The 12,412-nt window shown below is 50.9% G+C and overlaps 1 protein-coding gene across 2 annotated transcripts in view; it reads left to right on the plus strand.

The window, feature by feature from the left end:
- The first annotated feature begins 8,446 nt into the window (after positions 1-8,446).
- The window catches only part of VASH2 (vasohibin 2), a 36,747-nt gene continuing 32,781 nt past the window's right edge, over positions 8,447-12,412 (plus strand). The window contains exon 1 of one of the 2 annotated variants that reach the window (XM_074897188.1): positions 8,447-9,040. In XM_074897188.1, the coding sequence (XP_074753289.1) occupies positions 8,744-9,040 (297 nt within the window). In that variant the 5' untranslated portion in view covers positions 8,447-8,743. The remainder of the gene's footprint in view (positions 9,041-12,412) is intronic. The other variant, XM_074897190.1, reaches the window with a different exon arrangement.

Here is a 12,412-nt window from a genome sequence, read left to right on the forward strand (position 1 = left end):
TATTATTGACATTATTGGATGTAACAGCTGGAAAGAAATGCTTTGCCTAAGTAAGAAGAGTAAACCTACTGGGGAAGAATGGGATCTCTATAATATAGTTTAGTTCTCTATCTAGATGTTCCTTAATGGAGAAATTTGCTTTCACCCGAGAAAACAATTTTGAAATTTTTTTCCTTAACTGACTTCCAGGAGTAGAACTGAACGTTAGTTTCATAATTGTGCATCTGCTCTGCTTTCTAAAGTTATGTAGCATGTACTAAACACAGCTTCTCATTGAGCAGCATGACTTGGGGGCATCAGGGGCTAACCCTGGTTCTTGGAGCACTGTGAAAATATCTGGGAAACATCCCAGGGAAGCATTCAAGGCTTCAGAAGTTTTCCCATCCTGTGCTGGGTTAAACCAGAAATTTCCCAGTTTCTTCTTTTCAGAATGGGACAGTCCTAAGGCTTCTCAGATGCTGATCACTAGCTTGGGTAAGGTAGAAGAGGGACTGCAGATGAGTGCAAAGTTAACTTACTCTTTTGGAAATCAAATTATCCAGCTGCTGCCAAGGGGAAATGAAACTGAAATGTAACAGTGCAGTTTCTAAGCCTGTACATACTGTTTTCTCCATTAATTCCTGGAAGGTAACCGAGTTCCTTCAGAATAATTCATCAGCTAATTCTGAACAAGCCTACAGGCTTTAGACAAAACCTACACCCTGTGCTGCATGAAGAGGCATTGTCCTGCTATGGTGAGAATGACTCGCCCTTGGATGATTAACTGGCTCCACGAGACTTGAATGTTTGTTATCTTCAGCTCACAGAGAAAAACTTAAATTCACATAGGGGCCTGATGCTAAAAGCCTGAAATTCACTTAGAGTTTAATGCCTAAAGCCTAGAAATCCCATGCTTTCTCATCTTGTCACTGCTCCACAGAATATTCAAACGGGTAGAGGAGCCCTCAAAGGCTCAGAAGCTTGACAAAGTTACCCAAACCAGAATGTTGCCAAGGGATATAATGGAGGTCCACCAGCTTTTGGGGAGCAGTGCACCCCATACTTCGTGTGATTTTCCTTTGACCTACTCCATCTTCCCAGGCTTGAGCTATAAGAATCTCCTGGGGGTTGAAATGTTTGTGTGCATGAAGAGGGCAGAAAGCATTATAGAACCTCCTTGAAGTCTGTTGCCGGCATGATTGCACTTACAACTTTCCTGGTTTTGATTCTGTACTGGGTCTGGCTGAGCTGGAATTGGTTTTCCCCTATAGCAGCCCTCATGGTGCTGTGGTTTATGCTGGGAGCTGGCAGGGTGTTGATAGCACCCTGGTGTTGTGGCTACTGCTGAGCAGTGCTTACCCAGCACCAAGGCTCCTTCCAACATCTTCCCCCCTGCAGTGGGACAGGGGGGCAAGATCTTGGGAGGGGACACAACCAGGACAGCTGACCCGAACTGACCAAAGGGATATTCCATACCGTATGACGTCTGCTCAAGTATAAAGCTGGGAAAAAGGAGGAAGGGGGTGGGGTCACCCCTGGTCCTCCAAGGCAACCACCACATGTATTGGAGCCCTGCTCCTGAGAAGGCCCGACAGCGCCTGTTCATGGGAAGTAGAGAACAAATCTGTTTTCTCTTTTTTTCTGCTTCCATGCACAGACCTTTGCTTCTCTTTGCTTATATTAAAACTGCTTTTGTTTTACCCACAAGGGTTGGGTTTTTTTCCCCATCTTATTTTCTTTCCCATCTTTGCCCTGTTGAGAAAAAAAGGGGAAGGTGGGGGAAGTGATAGAGTGACTTGGTGGGTACCTGGCATTTAGCCAAGGTCAAACCACCACAAAGTTGGAAAATGCTCTGTAGGCTTCTTGAGTTTGCTAGTTACCTCTGAAAAATGAATTTCATTCATGTGATGGCAAATAATGAAGATGACTATAATTCCTTTAAGAGCTTCAAATTTTTAAAGTGACCAGAATATTTGAACTTTACTCAGACCTTCAGGTGCTTCTGCAGTATTTTGACTACTGTTCAATCATTCTCTAGGGAGGGAGAATCTTAATCTGCAGAGCACTGCCTTCCAGGAATGCTTGAAGGGATACTTCAGATGAAAAACACCAATTAAATCATCTTGTACCATGACATTGAGTATATCATGCATTTTTCTCTTTGCAGGTTTCACAAAGCACCTAAATTCAAGGGCTTGTGGTTTCTGGGCCTGTGACATGTTCTATTGCTAAACTTAGTAACTTTTTCTGTCCACTTTCAAGTACTGCCTGGAAAGACACCACATTTGAGGAATGTTAATATGTAAGGACAACATTTGTTCAAAGCGTTTCCTAACTATTTCTAGAGGGCACAGGGTATCCAATAATAGAGCTACATTGCTTAATCAAGTCCTAAACAGCACCAACAATTGTGCTTCTAATCTTCAGCAGGCAGGGGTTTTACTGCAGTACACTCCTCTCTGTGCAGGCAGAGATGACTTAGGTGCTCACTTGGCAGAGGACCTTAGTCCTGACTCTCACCTTTAGTAGCTGCCCTCTGACAAGGGTTGCAGGTGCTGATGATTGCTGAAAAGAGATCTTGCTTCCAGCAGATATTTTTAGCCACTGGGTTTCTTTACTACCTGTACTTTTATTATGAAGTTCCCCCAAAAAAAGGTGATAGTGCTGGGTAATTTACCCTCTGACTAAAGGTTAAAGAAGAAGTAATTAGTCCAAAGATAGATTGCTGAGATTTATGGAAGGTTACATTAGTGTTTCCTTGTTTATAAAGCAGAGCTTGCTGCAGAGACCAAATCATGTGATATGCTGGCAAGACAGACCTTTGCAGCAATCTATATTGGTGTAAATATTTTCCCAAGCCACAGCAATATTTGAGATTGCAACTTTGGAACAAAAGAGAAATAGTAAGGCAGACTCATAGGGACTCTGATGTTGTACCATTGAGAAACAAGTTTCATCTGTATCTGACACTATCAGTTATAGGTCAGAGTGAAGTGACTATAAGTACAGAAGGGGAAGGGCTATTTCACTGTCAGCAAAGGCTCAGGCAGGTGGGACATGCTGACCTGCAGTGGGGGCGGAAAGAAAAAACTTGCAAACTAGTTTTGGGGGAGGCCTGATTTATAGGATTTTCCTGCCACTTCCATTTTTAATGCTGGAAATCTTGCCTGTTGGATACAGCTGAGATCAACTGGAGCCCAGTTAACCAAAGCCGTCTAAAATAAACACTATAATGATTTGCAGCAGAAAGAATTAATACAGAAGGTCCCGGACTTGCTCAGGCAGAAATTTAAATATATTGCTAATGTTCTTCGTTGCTAAAGCCAAAACAGCTGGTGGCTGTTTTTTCTGCTAGACCACTGCAAAATAAATAGTGTTTTTAGAGTTTCCAGAAAGGGCTACCTTGGGGAAAGCTCCAAGGAAGCACAACCTCAAGCATTCCTTTTATAGCTTGCTTTTTTTTTTTTTTTTTAAAGTCTGCTTTACATATTTATTTTCCCAATGATCACACTGATGAATACATAAAGTTGTTGTTCTAAGTGGTTACGCAAATCACTCCTGCAAACTTGCATCAATAGCCCTTCCCATATTACTATGGTTACATTCTTACCACAGTTTAACCTTGCATTTCATTACCAAACAAATCCCATCCCAGCATAACTTCCAGTTTAGGAAAAATCCCCAAACAAACAAGTTTTATTTTCCTTTTCAAGGATCAAATGAGGTCATTATGGTCTCTTCAGGAAATTGGCTATTCTGGCATAGCAATAACATAATTCACTTACATTGCACTTACAGGTAACCTTTCTTGACCTGTGTTTCCCTGCTTCTCTTCTGCAAACTTGAAGCACCTTTGTAGGATTAACCATTTCAGACTGCAGCTGCTTTTCTTGACATACAGTGGTTCCTAAATTCAGAAAAGGCCATTAAGATCACTTGGCCTGGCTTTAGCAGAACAGTGTGCCCAAGCTGGGGATGCTTGTAAGGTACCCAGGCTTCAGGTTTTTGCACTAATTGCTGCCAGCCAAAGGTACTGGGCATATTTCCTGCTCTACCAGTAACCAACCTGCCTCTCGCATGCTCAGTGATGGTACAGGGACCTTCAGTGAGTGCAGAATGTTTAGTGTCCCCCTTTGTTGACCTGGATAGCAGCACAGGTCCAGATCTATCATGCTGCCACAGATTTTCATCTGATGGAAGGAAAGGGGAAAAGATAAACTGTCAAGCTTCTGCTCAGGTGCTGCAAGGCCATTCCTTGGCTATTGCTTCCCAGATCCCCTTGGATGGCAGATTTAAGCACCCTTTTTTTCAGAAAAGCAAACCTCAGCTGTTCCTAGGGGGGCTGGAACAAGGTGAGCAGTGCCTCCTTCCCCTGCCAGGTGGGTTGCTGAGCCAGCTCCCCGCTGCCTGCCTGCAGAGGCACCAAAGCAAATGCACCAAGAGCAACTCTGTGGCATGGCTGTGGCACGGCGAAGGGTGCTGGTGTGGGCTGGGACCAGGGGAACCAGCACATGGCCTGGGCTGGAGAGGTCGGCAGGCCTGGCTGCAGAGGCAGGGATGGCTGGGCAGGGCAGGGGTGATCTGCCAACCAGCCCATCTTCTGCTGCAGTGCTGCTGTCGGTCTTGCTCCACCTCTGGTTTTGGTGCTTCACTTGTGTCCCCTAGCAGCACTGAGAGATGTATTTCAACATGAGTCTGCTGATAGCTGAGTTGGGGCAAGGCCCTACTAAGATCTTACAAAAGGCTGGGGCCATGCTAGCGGAGGACCTGTAGAACAGAAGACCACTGAATTTCAAAGCAGAGGAGTGGGAGCATGAGCAGTGCCTGAGACCTCACAGGCATTCATCACACCAGTGGTCCATTCCCCAGCAAAGCCAGCAGGTCCTTCTCCAGCCCAGAGGAAGCTCCCGCTGCTGAGGCTGGGTCAGGCTGGGCCCTGCTGGCCGGGGAAGCCGCCTCCTGCTCACTCTTAGCATTTGCACCGAGCCAGCAAGACGGGCTGCTTGGAAACAATGAGTATTAGAGGAAAAGTTATCCCAAATAAGCCCAAATAAATATATAAATTAACAGCTTCTGTGCATGTGGAATATCACAGAGCTTCCTGTCAGGGCTGAATTTATCACTGTGTGCAAGAAGATGCTTGCTGGGGAACGGGCTAGTGGGACTCCATGGCAGGGGGTGCAGAGATGACACTTTTGGAGAAGAAATCTTCTTGGAAAAAGTGCCAATGCTGATATAACCTTGCTGCCATGGTACAATTAAGAGCTATTAATTTTCCTGCAGTTGGTTGTGTAATTGCACTGCGGGGCCTTTTGAATGCTGCATTTAAATTAGTCTGCAATTGGAAATAACGAAGGTTAAAACCCTCTTACATGATTTTATGATCAAATTAGTTTCTTTGACCCAGAAAGCAGGTGTGGTGGCAACAAGTTCCACGCTAGGAACAGGACTGTAGGTTCGAGGTGTTACTCAGAACTATCTTTAGAAAGATACCTCCATATAAAGTGACTGGACTTAAAAATCAAAAGGCTCTGTCACTCTGGAGCAGAGGCTGGGCAGCAACCTGGGTGTCAAGAGAAGGGCTGCAGAGTAGGGAACAAGGTGGCTCTGCTGAGAGTTACAATATCAAAATGAGATGGTCCCACAAGGTGAAAGCCATCGGATGCTGGGGGTATGTAGGCGGGCACACCATGTATCTCAGCCTGCTCTTACTCATCTTGAATGTCTGTTCATAACTAATACCAGTGAGGCTTGGGCTAAACCAAGGGAGCATTCTTCTATTTTTACTCTTAATTTATAGCTAGGAAGAGTGTAATTAAGGCTTCCTCTTAGCTGTAGGGACTTGAGGGCTCTGCTTTTATACCCTTAGGCTGTTGTTTCAAAGTTGCCACTAGCTTCAGGATCTCAACCAACTTCTGCCCTGCCTCTACAGCCCACAGCCTGGCCTTGGATGCACTTGCTGGCCTCTGGGAGTTCAACTTGTCCTTCTTCAGCCTGAACATCAAGGAGCTGGTGAGACTTTTTTTTTCTTTTGGCTCTGATCAGAAGGGATGTGGGTGCTGCAAAGGGCTGCTGCAGATAGGGCTGTGGTGTCCCAACCTTTCCATGCCTCTGACATGTCTGGCCAGGGAGAGTCCTTCCTTCTGGCACAGAGCATACCCTGGCATGGTGGTTGCAGAAGGCTTTGAAGTGCAAAGTGCGTAGCATCACGATGGTCTTCACCCCTCCAGGGTGGCTAAGAAGTGGGTGGGTGTAGGAAAGCATAATCTGAGGGTTCTTGCCTGCTCTGGGCAGTGGAGCAGCACTGGGCGAGGCTGTGGCAGCCTCACCATGGTTGCCTGTTCTAACAGTGAACAAGGCTCTGGGACATACATGACTGCCAGCTTATGTATCAGCATCCTTGATGATGACTTTCTGCTGCGCAGTCCCAGTGCTCCGGGCTCTGTCACATGCAGCATGCCCCTGGGCTGCTCACACATGGCTGCCACCACCTGCACAGTCCCATTAGTCCTAAGATCCACATCTGAATATTTTTCAAGCTTTCCCCTGGCTCTGCTCCAGTGAACTTGCAGAATTTGTGTGTTGGGTTTGTGTGTGCCAACAGACTTTCCCAGTCTCCCTTTCCTCATGCTGCCTTGCCTGAGCCTCCCTCTGTTCCTTGAGAGCCATGTCCTCTGTGGCTGCAGCCATCTGCAGCCTCTCTGGGTCTCTGTGCTTCATCAGCTCCCATCTGGAGCTCATCTCAGTGCTCTCACATCTTGCCGATGTGCAGCCTCATCTGCGCTCCAGAAGGAGAGAGGGACTGTGCTTCCCCTGGGATCCTGCTTCAAAACCCCGTGTGGAGGGGTGCAGTTCCCCTCTGGCCAGCATGAGGACCCTCTAGTCGCAGCGGGTGAGGACTTCACAGCAGCTGTAAACCCACGCTGACCTTTTCTCCTCTCCCCCAGATTGTGTCACCATTTACACACTGAACCCCCATGTTCAGCTTCGGGGGCTCCCTAGACCAAAGTCTCCTGGGCTGAAAGCTGACACTGGGCAAACTGTGTAAGCCAAAGTCCTTGGTTTGCTTTAGCTGATGGAACAGCCTTTCTCCAGCCTTCCTTATGTTAAACCTCCTGATGAGGTTCAGCCATACCATGCGGCCAGGATGTGGCAGAGAATATTACTGGTAGGACTCACAGAGACGTCAACTTCTGCAGAGAGCAATTAGAAACTCAACATAAACCCGTGGTTCCCAAGAGCCTTCAGGAAGCTGATTAGGGCACTGGAGAGTTTTATTTATGATGAGAGATGAGAATCAGTACTTGCAGCTGCCGAGGAGATGTACAGGTAACGCGCCCAGCCTGGCTGGGAGCAGGGGAGATCAGAGTGGCGGTGGTAACCTGTGTGCATAGGCAGAGGGGATGGGAACATTTTTCAGGCTATTTCTGATGGGGGGGTCACCTCTAGCTCTAGAAGTTGTATTAGGCTGACACTGTAGAGCTTGATATCAAGAGCTAAAAAAACCCCTCTGAGCATGGAAATAAGTATCAGGGAACTGAGCTGAGTGGTGGAGATGGCAGCAGCAGCCATGGAGTCATCTGCCCGGGGGGTGCTACAAGGGCACTGACGTGAGTGGACAAAGCCCTAGGGGAGAGACAGGTTCCCCGTCGCCCTCACTTACGGCTCCATCGCAGCAGGCACGGGCAGAGGAGGAGCAGAGGCTGTTGTTTCTGAGGTGTTAGCGGTGTGTACAGACATGTGGGGCAGGTAGGTCTGACTGCTGCCGGGGATAGAGGCAGGACATCCCTGCTGTGTGTACCCCTGGGTAACGGGCTGTGCGCTGAGCGTGGGCCGCTCGCTCGGCCCTCCCGCAGTCTGCGTGGCCGCGAGAGACTCAGAGGGATGTCACACTGACCACCCTCCCTCCTACTCAGGGGTCGGGCACCCAGTGCTCCTACTACTAGAGCAGGAAATACTCTCCTGGAGCACAAGCACCGCTCTGTGAGCCATCCGTGGCAAAGGCGGCCCGCAGCCACTCATCCCTGGGCTGGCACTGGTGCTGCCCCTGGCTTGGGGCCCTCCTTTGCCCACCGGACAGAAGAGTCCTGTGGCTTTTCTCAGCAGCCATCGCCTTCAAGCTGGGATCTCGCCGCCATCACCGTAACACTCAATGGTTGACAATGAATTTTCCAGCTAGGAAGAGCGGGCTCTCTTCGATTAAGAGCTCGATTTTCAGGCGCCCCTCACGCAGCGGGGGCCGGGCGGGGCGGGGCGGGGCGGGAGCCGCGGCCCCACTACGGGCGGCTGCGGGCGGAGGGGCTCCGCCTGCGCCGCCTGGCTCCGGTGACGCGGCCGCCCGGCAGGGGGCGCCCCCCGTCAGCGTCTCCGCCAGTCACGACTCGTCCCGCCCCCCGAGCCCCGCCCCTCTTTGTTGCGGCCGCCAATAGGAGCGCGGCGAGGGCGGGCGGCCGGCCGGTAGCGTGGTAACGCGGCGGCATGGAGCGCGGCGCGGGGCGCGCCCCCAGCGCCGGGGCCGTGGCGAGCGGGGCCCGGCCGGGGCGCCCGGGACGAGCGAGCTGCCGTGCCGTGGGGCGGGCGGGCCCCTGCCGCTAGGGAGGGGGCCGTTCCCGCGCCCAGCCCCCTCCGCACGCACGTAATACACACACACACACATCTATATAAAACATATATAGAGAGAGGGCCCGGGCGGCGGCGAGGCCGCGGGGCACCTCCCGACAGCGGTCCCCGCGGCGCGCCCGGGCTCGGGCATGGCCGCGGGGCCATGACGGGCGCGGCGGCGGGCGGCGGCCCCGGGAGCACCCGCCGGGCGGCGGGCGGCAAGGCGGGGGGCCGGTCGCGGAGCGCCCAGCCGCGGGCGGCGGGCGGCTGCGGGAGCGGGAGCGGCGGCGGCTCGGAGGAGGAGGAGCAGCGGGACGGCGGGTCCCTCTTCCTGGTGAACAAGAGCGGCTTCCCCATGGACGGGCAGACCTGGGAGCGGATGTGGGGGCACGTGGAGCGGGTGCACCCCGACGGCGGCGCCGTGGCGGCGGCCATCCGGAGCGCCGCCCGCCTGGCTCGGGTAAGGCGCGGCCCCTGTGTCCCCCTCGTGAAAAAAGCGGGGGTGCCGCAGAGCCCCGGCCCGGGCATCCCGCGGCTGCCGGGTGCGGCGGGCGTCGAGAGGACGGGAGCGGACAGCGGGGCCGGGCGGGAGGCAGGGCGTCAGGCAGGGCGTCACGCCTCGACCTGAGTATGCTCTTGGCCCCCGCGACAGCTGGGGCGTCTGCTGTCTGAAAATACTCAAAACGGGGTACGGGGGAGTGTGCCGCGGGATAGTTGGGAGCTGTAGAGTTGGTGTCTTGGGAAACAAGTCGAAAGAAAATTATTGTTTTGTCTTGGGGAGGAAAAAGCGGGAAACAAGAATTAAAAGAAGTCTTCAGGGACTGAATGAAGCTCTTTGTGCAATCTAAAGCACATTTTGCTCAGCTCTTTGGAACACAGGCATTTCCTAAAACGCAGCCTTGCTCCTGAAATGCAATAAGGGATTTAAAACTCAGATGTTTCATTTCCAGTACGTGGAAAGATTCCAAACGCTTTTGTTTCCTACGTTCCTCATTACAAGCTCCAAACAGCTCTGCCTGACCCAAGTCTTTTTCCTCCAGCCAGCAAATAAATTGTTGTTGTCTGCTGATGTTCCAAGGCTTCTCACCGCTGTGCTGCATTACTGATCACAATGTCTTTAACACTGTCGGCTTTGGCAGACTTTGAGCTTGATTCGTTCCTCCCACCAAGCGGCATTAATCTCAGCTGACCGCTGAAGTCGGCGTTGATTCCTACCCCTCTGCATGCTGGGGTGAGGTGGTTGGGCTGGCGTTGGCGTTGCTGTGGTCCAGGTTGTCAGTGATATGTATGCTTTGCTTGACGTTGGGGTAGAAAGGAAATATTCTGTACACGGAGGAGTTGAAAGTATATGGAGTAGGTCTGTCTTGCAAAGGCGCTTGTCAAATAAGATGCAGTCTGAAAAGGCCTTTCATCTCTCTTCTGCAGTGTTCAGTTCAGCTAAGTGCGGAAGGGGCAACTTCTTTCTCTCTGTTCCCCTGCTTCCCTCGTGCTGGCACCAGCTTTTGTTAGGATGGGGGAGTAGATCCAGCTAAAGAATAATCTGATTATGCTGGGTTTGTTTGCAGTGCCTTGGTGTGGTTCATCTCATACTTGCACAAGTGCGTGAGAGAGAAATGTAGGGGCAAGGGCGGGGAGAGGGCAGAACTTATCCTTCCAGCAGCATGACCAGCTCACACTAGTCTAAATAGTCTGCAGATCTGTTCGGTGTTAAGAGATGCCAAAGTATATGCTGGACTTGTTTTTCTTCCCTTACTTCCCAGCTCCAAAGCACGTAACTTTTACTCGTGATACCCATAGTGACTGACAAAGCATCTGTTGCAAGACATGCCAATGGCTCCAGTGTGCCGGCATGCTGCCTGTCAGAGTGCCCCAGAGAGCATCACCCGTGGCTTCTTCCTCAGTGCCAAAGCACAGGGCTGACTTGCTGTGGCATGTGCTGAAGCTGTTTAGGAGGAAAAATGTTTTGAAATCTGCTTGGCTAAATCATTTGATTTAGTTATTAGTGGCTGATCAGTGGAGGATGCTGGAAGAGTTGTACTGCATTCCTCCAGCACTGTCTGGCAGCAAACTCCCTGTTGCAGTGATTAAGAACTTCAAGGGCGGAAGGGCTCCATGTCCCCTGTGACTGACTAGCTCTTGCTGGCTAAGCCGGGGAGCTCAGGCTCAGAGGGTAGTTTGAGGACTACCTGATCCTTATTAAGGCCAATGCAGCTCAGGTGAGCAAATGAAGGTTAGGAACAGATTGCTTTCCTACAAAGTTGTGATGGTGATTTCTGGGTGGGAGAAGAAGTACCAGGGGAGAGTTGTTCCTTAAATGATGGTACAGCTTTTTTAATTGGCTTGTGCTGCTGTGTATGTGGCACTCTGCAGAAGACTAGGTAGTACTGATCAGGAGTGATGAGAGAAACTTTTGGCTGTGAGATGATGTTTTATAATCCGCTTGCAATGGTAGACGGTGGAGGCTGAGCAAGTGCTGTGTGCAACTGCTCCATTTTTGCATCTGATCTGTTCTTAATCCCTAGTGATGGGAGAGAGTTTTCATCCCCTCCCCAAGAAGCTCTGCTTGATTGCTCTAATCATCTTGGTATTAGTCTCAGCGATCATACACACAGGGCGGTAAGTAGCTTCTTACTGTATTGGTAAGGTTGTCCTTACTGGAACAAATGCAAACTGCAGGGGTGCAGGGCTGCATCTCTCCTGGGAGGAAGAGTCCTCACAAAAAGCCAGCTTGTCTCTGATGAGGGCAGTTTCAGAACCTGAGGGGTCCCTTGGTTGCAACCTCCACCTCTTACTTTTGTCTTGAACTATGAGAAGGGTGTGGGCTCCCAGTTGGAAGGGCTGTGCAGTCCTTTATGTGGCCTGTGATCTTGGAGATACTTGTAGATCTTAATGAATTAAACCTCTCACCACCTTTGAGGTCTGTAGCCTGCCAGCTTCATCTGTGCTAAGTAACTGCATACTTGCAGGGTGAGCTAGAAGAAAATTACTTTCTGGTCATTAAATGAGACACAGTGGAGTCTGGCGAGATGAGTTTCACACAGGATGCGTGTGGTGAACTGTGACTACAACGTTTCCAGTGACAGGATGATGGTCTCCAGCTCTGCCACAAGGTCTTACCCTGCAGCAGTTCTGCTGTCTGTGGAGCTGCCACTGCTTGGAAATACTGATACAAGGTCAAGGCCTTTCATCTGACTGGACTCTGAATTTCAGTCCTTTTATAAATTCACGGTCTGTAGTGCTGTGTCTGCATTTTCTCTTGACTGCTCTGACCTCCTACTACAAACCCTCGCTGGCTCCTGCCTGCTGCAGTGGGATGTGCACCAGTAGCTGGAGGGGTGCAGCCTCAACAACAGCATTGCGCTTTCCTTCGCTTGTGGTATCATGCAGCCCTGTTGTCTGCTCTGTGCTGGCTGGGTGTCCAGGGTTGGTGCTCCTGTGGCTGTGGCAGGAATCTGGGAGGAAAACATGGGTTTTGTTTGGAGGGAGTGGGAAGTGGCGGGTGGCTCTCTGGCCTGACCGGCAGCATGGTGCCGTGTGCTGCCCATCCAGCACTGGAAAGGAGAGCAGTGTGCTGTCTGGTGTGGGGGAAGATGGATGGCTGCTTCTCCCTTGTTGCCCGGGCCTCCTGACTTGGCAGGCCTGCTGAGGTAACTTAAACAGACAGGTGATGGGATATGCGTCAGCCATTGGGGAAGCCCTGGTTCTCTTTACCTGAGTGTGCCTCTTTGGCTGACACGATCATCCTCCACTTTGGAGATGGGGAAGCACCTCGCCTGGAGGTCCAAACCTGACCCCCATGGCGAGGGTGGCTGCTGTGGGTTACAGCAAGGGC

The sequence above is a fragment of the Athene noctua genome, chromosome 1, assembly GCF_965140245.1.
Source record: "Athene noctua chromosome 1, bAthNoc1.hap1.1, whole genome shotgun sequence".
Lineage (NCBI taxonomy): Eukaryota > Metazoa > Chordata > Aves > Strigiformes > Strigidae > Athene > Athene noctua.